General features: G+C 37.2%; 1 protein-coding gene across 2 annotated transcripts; it reads left to right on the top strand.

Moving 5' to 3' along the window:
* The first annotated feature begins 792 nt into the window (after window positions 1-792).
* LOC136257875 (uncharacterized) lies at window positions 793-6,713 on the top strand. 2 transcript variants are annotated; one of them, XM_066051192.1, is made up of 8 exons: window positions 793-1,111; window positions 1,165-1,422; window positions 1,487-1,792; window positions 5,251-5,514; window positions 5,565-5,729; window positions 5,785-5,808; window positions 5,860-6,387; window positions 6,436-6,713. In XM_066051192.1, exons 1-8 carry the CDS (start codon window positions 934-936, stop codon window positions 6,480-6,482), a joined length of 1,770 nt encoding a protein of 589 aa, XP_065907264.1. In that variant the 5' UTR covers window positions 793-933; the 3' UTR covers window positions 6,483-6,713. The 2 variants fall into 2 exon arrangements, with proteins under 2 accessions (XP_065907264.1, XP_065907263.1); XM_066051191.1 differs by having other exon boundaries at window positions 795-1,111; window positions 5,782-5,808.
* The last annotated feature ends 3,586 nt before the right edge of the window (window positions 6,714-10,299 follow it).

Below are 10,299 nucleotides of genomic sequence, written 5' to 3'. Positions count from 1 at the left end.
TAAACATTGTTGTACTGACAATTTGTCATATCTATATGCCACTGTATTTCAGATCTGCCACTGTACACACACCTATTTGTTATATATATGCTTCTTAGGCAAAGCAGCCATATGAAAAGCAACAGAACTTAGCTATAGCCACTTAACAATTAAATGCAGTGGTATTCATAGTCACTATGGCTTGTAGTTAAATTTAACAGTATTCATACAGTCTCACTCAGAGCCATTCCTTTGTTCTCACATAGTTTGGTATGACTATAGAACGGCTCTATTATAATGCAACTATAGGGTAAAGGTACAGTGTTCTTTACATCATAGGTTTTACTGACTTATCTTACAGCTACACAGTATATGTGACAGTCTTATATGGATAGTTATCCAAGTTTAATAGCTATGACTCCTAGCTAACTTTCCATGATTTAAATGCATTGAGCTAGCTATCTTCTTAAAACTTTGCCATGCACTCACATACTTTTGTTGACCACATTTATTGAGTCAATTTTACAAGAAAAGTTATGAAATGTCTAACAAAGTGTCAATTCTTGCTAATTGTAAACCCTATAGTATACTCTATTATAGCAAAGTAGACTGTCAGACCGAGCCCTCAGTTATTGCATGCAAGCATAGTGCAAGGGTAATTAGCTACCATGCTGTCCATGCAGCTTGCACCAAGGCTTGCATTGTGACCAACATACACTATAACAATGTACAGTGAATACCTCATTAACTTGTAGTTACTCTCTAGCCAAGCCTTACACGCGCTTTCAGGACTGCTAGTGGAGAATGACGTAATGCGGTAGCTACATTATGCCATAGATAACATATACCTTATGCCGATTCAGCAAAAGCAGCTTGCAAACGAGCCTACAAAATGCTGCCTATCCTTCAGCATGTATTGTAGTTTTGTTTTAGAAGTTCTTAAGAGGGTTTTTAATGTCGCGAAAAGCGCGGAAAAGTGACAGGCGAGTTTTTTCATCAAAAAACAGAGCAGCCGTCAGCCTTGTTCTCTTAACATGGACTGTATCATTTAGCTGTGGTCAACAGATCAGTAAAGAATATCCCATTTGTAGTACTGGAGATTCATCGTGTGGGCAAACTCACTGTAGCGAAGGTGAGGCACGTGCATCGTTGTCGTTACGAGCTGTCGTTAAAGCATCTTAATAGTTACTTTACAGAAATCTAACTTTACTTCCGGCATTCTGTGCATCAACAAAAACGAGTCCTTTCCACTTCGCTACAACATACAGGGGTGTGATGAAGGGAGCTACACGCAGCCCAATTCCTCTCGGAATACCACAGGAGTTTGCCTTACCGACTCTCCAAATGTGAGATTGGTCTTGACCGTCGAAAATTTGCAGCTTGGCAAAAACCAGTTCACGTGTTTTCAAAATTCTCAGTTCATTTCCATGACTGTTATCGTCTGTAAGTGTTGATTGTTGTATATGTGGTTTACAGTATGCCACGCCCATTAATGTTGTTTTTATAGTCGATGAAGATAATCCATACCAGAACATCGTAATTGTGGTGAATGGTGAGAAGAGAGATGATGCCAGTGACTTACTAGAAGGAGATAATGTGGTGATAGTTGCTCAAGCTGTAGGAAACATTGGAAATATTGTTGTTTTGCCAATTTGTACAGATGGTACCCAAGTTACCTGCACCAGCAATTTTCTTTGTAACACAAATCGCTACTTTGAGTACTCCTTCTCACCTGTGACACTTGATCATGATGGGATTGTAGTTACCTTTGTGACCACTACTGAGGCTACACTAGGAAATGTCACACTGCATGGTGAGTATTTCTATTGTGTCATATGTACTGTGGTACATGTTTATCAATGAGGGTAGAGGTGCGACTCAAGTATTTTAATGATTTAAACATTTGCTGACCAGTAAGGAACTATAATCATACAGTATCACTATGATAGTACTGTATAGTAGGGACCACAAAGGAGTAAACGTGGACCACGAAATAACATTACCCAAAGACCAACCTTAATTTTCCCAGATGATGATGAGGTAGTGAGTGCTCAACCTTCATACTTGCCAACAATTAATTGGCAACTGATTACGCTACTTTCATACAGTCAGGATATCACAGCCGTTAAATTATCTTTTTTACTCATTATTATTAATTATATTAATAACTACTGGGGAGGTCTCACCACCATTCTTTTCTAGAAGCTATGTTTTTAATAAACAGTTGGCACTCACACTCTTTTTTCTCAAAATCTTCCAAAAAAATTGCCTAGTTCCTTTACACTAATTGTCTCACTACTCAATTTATAAATTACATATTTTATAAATTGCTCGCCCATTCTTGTCAGATAATATCCTTTTGGTTGCCCTAATACACCCAGTACCAATCAACTAATTATTAATCCCGTGGGCTCCATATTACTCATATTTGCATTATTGCTGCTAATAACACTTTCGTTATATCTTTATAGCACATTCTACTACCCAATCAAAAGTTTCAATTTCCATTTAATCCACCTGCATTTTAGAGTCTTTGCTTTAATCCCACGTTGCTACACTTTTTTTAAAAAGATGGCTACTTCCAAGCCTATACTTCACATTCATCTACAAAAATATCTATTACAAACTTGATTTAGAAAAGTTTTTAACTTTTCTCCGGGTTGTTCCCCTTTTGAGTTAGGACCTTATGCCCTAGCCCTATATAATTAACCCTTATATTTATTAACGTCAAATTTTAAATAAGCTAATATAAAAACTAATCTTATCACACTTTCATAGAAAACCAAGTTCGATTGGCCTTTCACCCCTAATTATAGATCATCCAAGGTTTTTGTCACAACCACCAGTTCATTCCTCCCCTACATGGACACAGATTCAAATTACCCATAAATAGATCACTTGATATCGGGATTTTTGACTTTAAATCTCACATTCAATCTCATTACAAATAGCCAATAACTTCTTGCAAATCCCTAATACTAAAGGTACGATATCACTATCTGCCAAAACAACAAATTTCATAACTTTCCTTCACAGTACTCTTCACTATCGATGACAAAATTCATTCTCCAAAACCCCCTTATATTGGTTAGGTAAAACTAAACCAAACAAGCTTTCAGATCAACCCGAAACACCTTCAACAAGTTGCTATGGAATCATACACTACGATAGTATAGTAGGGACCACAAAGGACTAGGTGTGGCCCATGAAATAAAATCACCCAAAAAACAGCCTCAATTTTCCCTGACGATCGATAATGAAGCAGTATTGGTTAGGTAAAACTAAGCCCAAACAAGCTTTCAGATCAACCAGAAACACTTTCAACAAGTTGCTACGGAATTTTTTTTTTTTAAATTTAGTTAACAGAATTTTCTACTGGCTGAGTAAGTAAGTAACTGACTGATGTCTTCACACAAGTGTAACTTGATAACGGCTAAGGCTACGGGCTTGATTTTTTCACTGTTTGACATTGCTTCAGCCCGAGGTGCCTTTTGGCATACCGAAGTATGTGCAATGCGTTCTTCATGGACTTACCAGTGTCCTCCTTTGTGTCCCATTCATCTTTGCTGACAGCGAAAAGTGTCGATTTGGCGGTAGCATGTGATGGCTTCCCTTCATAACGGAAATCGTCCATATTTTTCATAGTGGCTATTTTGATTGCAGAGGTGCTTTACAAGCAGTTCTTGATTCATACTGCTGTGTAACAGGTTGAACATAGCCAACAATGAAGCATAATGTATACTTTACTTTTCAGACGATAACTGATATAACCGGGGTGCGTAGCACCATTTCTTCTTTTGGTATGCATGGATTGCAGAGGCACTTTTCGAACAGTTCTTGATCTGAAATGCTTTGTAATGGGTTGAACATAGCTGACAACAAAGCGTAATGGATACTTCACTTTTCAGACGATAATTTATATAGCTGGGGTGCACAGCGTCATTTTAGATGCGGTATGTGTGGGTTCACCAGTCATTATAATTATTTACAGAGTACAGTAGGGATATAACACTTCTTATTGTTTTACTGTGATTTAATATCGAGCACTACTCCAACTTGTTTCAGTACTTTTTATTGATGTGCTATGGTCCCTACTCTAGTTGAAAATTCCAAATTTTTCTGTGTACTTGTTTTTTTTAATTATTTAACGATATTTTCTACTGACTGACTGATTCCTTCAGATAAGCGTAACTCAATAACAGCTAAGGCAATGGGCTTGAATTTTTTACTTTTCGACATTGCTTCAGCCCGAGAGGTGCCTTTTGGCATACTGCAGTACGTAAAATGTATTCTTCATGGACTTACCAGTGTCCTCCTTTGTGTCCCATTTATCTTTGCTGACAGCAAAAAGTGTCAATTTGGTGGTAGCATGTGATGGCTTTCCTTCGTAACAATTTTTTTTTAATTCTAAAGAAGTTTTTTTAATGATATAGATGCTATGTAAAATTAAATAGTGGCTACTTTGATTGCAGAGGTGCGTTTCGAACAGTTCTTGTTTCATACTGCTGTGTAACAGGTTGAACATAGCCGACAACGAAGCATAATGGATACTTCACTTTTCATATGATAACTGATGTAGCTGGGGCACACGACACTATTTCAGATGCGGTATGCATGGGTTCACCAGTCATAATAGTTATTTACAAAAAAGTTAACAAATAAGTAGCTACACAAAAAAATTAGAATTTTCAATTATAGTAGGGACCATAGCACATCGATAAAACGTACTGAAACAAGCTGGAGTAGTGTGCGATATTAAGTCACAGTAAAACAATAAGAAGTGTTATATCCCTACTGTGCATTTTTATTATGGTATCACTTCTTGTTGTTTTACTGTGATTTAATATCATGCACTACTCCAGCTTGTTACGGTACTTTTTATCAATGTGCTATGGTCCCTACTCTAGTTGAAAATTCCATTTTTTGTATACTTGTACATTTACACAAAAGTGGCTGGGCTATAATGTGTATTAGATGTTTAGCCATTTAATTTTCATGCATAAGAATAAAGGCAGAATGCCAGATGGGACAAATACGACCTGGAAGGGTAAAGAGCATGGGTGACTGCTTGATTAGAGAGCAGCCAAGTAACATAGTTGGTGTGACATTTGATCCTACAAATATTATGCAACCTGTCATGTATGTGCACATATAACAGTCTACAGTATGCATTGTGAGTTCTGTTATGACATAATGGGTTGATGCTGATAGAGTAATAAAGTAGCTATCAATTCATTGAGGAATATTATTCATATTATTTTTCTATTATAGTAAGGGAGAGATCAATTAGTACACCTGTACCACATCCCTCGATGATAGCATCAACTTTGCTACCACCTTCATCATCCATCCTTGTGTCACTTACAGCAGTGTCGTCTATCATACCAACACTGACTTTGTCACCTACAAATTCTCCCTCAAGTATGTCAACTGCTGAAACAACAACATCCTTCCTGCCTCCACTACCATCAATTATTACACCATCAACAGTGACATCATCACATGTCAGCAACTCTCCTACTGCCAGCCCAACAGGTTTGTGACTCATACATAATGAACATTATTGTCAACTACTACATATTTAGGTGGCTCCACTTCCTCCCCCTCCTTAATAATAATTATACCAGTGATAATAGTTGTTGTAATAGTAATAGCACTGGTGGCCATTGTTATTGTGTCTTGTACATGCTACTACTGGCTGAAGAAACAGCCTGAACAAGTTTCAAAACATCATGTGCTTAATGCAGAAGGTATGTATATTCATCTGTGTTATATTTATGTTGTAATAATCACATCTTGTAGCAGGTGGGATACAGAAAACACATAAAGGTAATGAACTGAACAATACGTGAGCAATGACATCACATTATCTTGTTTCAGTGATAGTGTATCCTTGTGGTCAGTGTGCCATCAGCAAAGTTAAGGATAGATTGAAGAACAAAAATGGTGTTGTTATTACAGACTTGTTAAATGAACCATCAGTAAACGATGTCATCACGCATCTTCAGAAGGGCAGGAGACTAGTGATATGTAGCTGTGAGGGAGGGGCTAGAAATTTCCTGCAGAATGTGCTTGATAGAAGAAAATTATCACCTGAAGAATACAACTCTTGGCAGAAGTTTCTATATCTGACTAGTGAATATGACGTTGACAGTACCAATGAGATGATCAGTAGAATACCGGCTATGGCTGATGATTATGATGACATAGTAAAGAAAATATTGTATGAATTGAATGGGAGTGGCTCTAGTAGAGGTTCTACGATAAGCTCGACATTGGCTGATCAACTGTTGAACAATCAGCATCAAATCATGAAGAATCAAAAGGATATGAAGAAAGATCAACAAGATATGATGGAAGATATAGCAGACAAAGTAGCTGAAGGCAATGAAATATCTCATGCAATTAGTAAGTGTTATTGCTATACTGGTTATCATAATATTATTGTCCCATTAGTGGAAGAAGTAACTACAAATTCTAACATGTACAACAACCGGCCATGATCACTGATAAATGAAAAATTCTCTGACTGTTTACTCCGTCAGTAATAATCAGGTTAATCATATCACATTATTTGTCTATCATCAAGAATAGCTATATCATTAGCATTCTGTGTACACTGTATAATATATGGAGCTATATGTATGGTATGGATGGTGTTGCTGTTATGCTGTAAATGTGTATCTATATGTTGTAAACTGTTGAAATTGTGAATGAATTGTTTTAATCAGCAATTTTGTAGGTAGTTTATGTGAGCATTGAGTCAAAATGGCTTTAATAATTATCATAGCTAATGGGATTTTCCCAGGGAATACCCTCATTTTTACCCTTAGCCTAGATTACCATTAATTGAGGTGTAAGGTAATATGATGTAGTGTAGTAAACATGATGTCACAAACTGCATGGTATGACAGCTGTACAAAGCTGTGGCAGCTCCGTCTGTGTGTGTTGTTGGTCAGCAATGGCCAAAGCTTATGGTGATACTGAAAGCACCCAATACAGATTATAATGTGCCATATTCCTTTTCATCTATAACAGGTTAATAAACAACAGAAGAATCATTTTCCCTTCATATAAGTTACTAAATCCTCCAGAGTTATCCTAATTCAGTCCATTACACCATCACAGCCAGCCCTGCTACATGCCTGGTGCTATGCCATGACAATGTAGATACCCAGTGATATCTGTGTTCTGTTGCAGCATTATCATACCACTGGCTTTAATCAGGAGCTTCATGCTGTCTTCATAATGCCATCATCACCATTTGGTTCTTAATGTGTTCCCACATTTCTGGTAATTACATTAACTAATCTGAAATGTTTGCCACTTGTCAATATAGTGTGACCCCATACAAAAGTCCAGTCATGTAAGGTTGTGACTCTTACAACTTCACATCACAAAGATATGATAGGACACACCCACCACTTAATGAACAATGTCATCTTACATCACAGACCAGTCAAACAACACAGCAGTAGTGACCTCATTTGTTGAAGTGTTTCACAGTATTGTGGGATCAGCCTTAGTCTTGTAGTAAACACATTCCATTGAGTGTACTTAGCAGGGTTTACAGCAATAATTACATTTGTTAGTGATTTACCAATGTGAGCCATACATATCCATATAAGCTCTGTTATTAATATATAAGTTCTGTTAAGTTTACAATTTACTTGAATGTATATAAATAATGTTAGCTACACAAATTTGGTTGAGGTCCAAGCTATGGTGGTGGTCATATTGTCATGCAACCTGATAGGCTACATTAGTACTTTCAGCTGGCAACATGTTGTCATGTGCAGCTATTGACTGTTATGGGATAGAAGCTATCAAATGATAAAAGCAGGTAGCACTTTGCATAGAATGGAAACAACAAGAATCTATTTCTTATATACATCCAGTATAAAATGGTTCAAGTATAAATTAAGTTTCTCTACCAGATGTCAGATCACATCCCATAGTAACAGTAGATGTTTCAGTAAGAGAAGCCAACCTTGTGATGTGTTTATTTTAGTATTGATAGTACTTTGTACTTCATGTGCATATCTCTGACAAATTATACTAGCTCAGCACGTTGCGTAATACTAGGCTAACTGCTGTGGACACTCCAGTAGCTGACGTGGTTCTCATAACTAAGATGTATTGTTGTTATAACAGCAGTTTTAACCAGGTCACTGTACTATGCCCTTCATGATTGGCAGTCAACAGGCAGTATAATATATGCAGCTATAACCACTGTAGGAACCCGACCGGCTGCATGTGTAATCAGTGGGACCAGGAGACCTCTACTTCCTAATGCTAGTATGTACACATGAGGTATGGATAAAGAGGGTGGGGAGGGTCTGTTAACTGCATTACTAAATCACTATTAGAGGAATGCATGTGGATGTGCTTCTTTATCAGCAGTCCCATAGTTGTGGCTTTATTGTTTACAACTCATGAGAGAGTTGTAGTCTAATTTTAGTAACTGAGCTATATTTAACTTGTTTACTATTAAGTGGCTGTACTCATCACAGCACCTTATTAGGAATACATTCTTCACCACAACCAGCTAGCATGTTCTAGAAGCTGAACTGACTGGCAGCTGTCATGTCTTGGCTTGTTGTCATGGTGAGACATCCTGACTGATTATTGTAGCTGATTATCATAAAACGAACTATCTAGTTAGTTGATATCAGCTAATATCACTATTGTATTACAATATCAAGTATTCTATCTCAGTCCAATAGATACTGACAGCCAATCATATTGCACATGGCTACCTGTTGTTAGAATAGCTTAATTAGTGTGCAGTTGTGCCATGCTATGTCAACACTACTGTGTAGTGTCTGTTGTCATCACAAATTATGGTGGGAACACTAGCTTCCCACCACTCGTAGCTCCTCCTTGTCATGTCATGTGACAAGTCACATAATATGTCAGAAGGTGGATCACCTACCACCACTCACCAGTGATACATGCATGTTTACCAAGTGATGAAGAGATGACTAACCATGAACAATATAGTATGGCTATGCTATACAGTTTCTAACCTGGGGTGGAAGCAAATTTAATACAATTATTTGTGTTAACCAATTGAGGCCAAGTGTTCCCTTTTCAGTTGACTGTCAGATACTATAGTGTTAGTGATGCAGCCATTGTAATGTGTTGATACAACTGAACACTTTGAGTTACATTAGAAGACATAAAATGTGTAGGTAAAATTTCCAGTGGAATGTGAAACACTACATGCACACAGTTAAGGACAAATGCACACACACACACACACACACACACACACACACACACGCACACACACACACACACACTACACTACACTACACTACACACAGAGAGATGCACATACACACGCATACACTATCCAAGTGTCACTTACTTCAAACATAAAATTCTATATAATACCAGCTGAACACCTTATATGGTATATAACAGTGTATACTATTACTGAGTTGTGATCATACAGCTGCTATAATAGATGGAAAACAATCATTAGTGGTGTAAAGTGGTAAACATGGTTACCACAATGGGTTGCATCTGTAACCATATGAAAACACACACAAAACAATTTACTCTTACTCTAGTAAAGCATTTGGTTAACTTGAGTCTATAATTATGAGCCTTGAAACCACCAAACTGTCTTAATGGTAACAGGTTGCTAGTGCTGTTCAATCTCATCCAATCTGACATCAAATCTTTGGTTGATGACACCAGACTTGCTTAATCTTTCATTTAGGAAAACTACAATCTAATCCAAAACAGCCAAGCTGTAAAAAAAGTGTGCAGCCCTCAAAAAGGCCATGGTGAAAAAAATGTGAAATCCAAGGTGGCAGCCAAGAAATGGCTGTGATGGTAGATTAATGGTAAAAATTTTGATAATGACAATTCAGGTGAATTTTGGTGCCGCTTGGTCTTGGCACAAAATTCACCTGAATTGTCATTATTAAAATTTTTACTCTACCATCACAGCCATTTCTTGGCCGCCACCTTGGATTTCACATCTTTTTTCACCATGGCCTTTTTGAGGGCCGCACACTTTTTTACAGCTTGGCTGTTTTGGATTAGATTTCACTTCTTTTTGTATTTGTATACCGCAAAGCCGGCCATAGGCCAGCTTTGGGGCTTTTTAACCTATCTTTTTTTCTTTACCACAGGAAGAAGAAAAGATGAAGCAGATGTTAAATACTTTAAATATTTCTGAATTTATCAGTAAATGTATAAATTATATATATAATACATATATTTAATACAGAACTCTCTGCATGGTGGTTTCTTTGTAACTTAACACTCTACAAAGTTACTTCTTCTAGCTGATCTCTCTACAGG

The sequence above is a fragment of the Dysidea avara genome, chromosome 6 (assembly GCF_963678975.1).
Source record: "Dysidea avara chromosome 6, odDysAvar1.4, whole genome shotgun sequence".
Taxonomy (NCBI): domain Eukaryota; kingdom Metazoa; phylum Porifera; class Demospongiae; order Dictyoceratida; family Dysideidae; genus Dysidea; species Dysidea avara.
Note: the sequence above shows the minus strand (reverse complement) of the source record. Positions and strands in the feature narration are given on the sequence as shown.

Coding starts and splice junctions, on each gene's coding strand:
- LOC136257875 (XM_066051191.1), top strand. CDS start 934: ATGTCGCGAAAAGCGCGGAAAAGTGACAGGCGAGTTTTTTCATCAAAA. Junction 1,423..1,486: donor TTCCATGACTGTTATCGTCT/GTAAGTGTTGAT, acceptor TTGTTTTTATAG/TCGATGAAGATAATCCATAC. Junction 1,793..5,250: donor AGGAAATGTCACACTGCATG/GTGAGTATTTCT, acceptor TTTCTATTATAG/TAAGGGAGAGATCAATTAGT.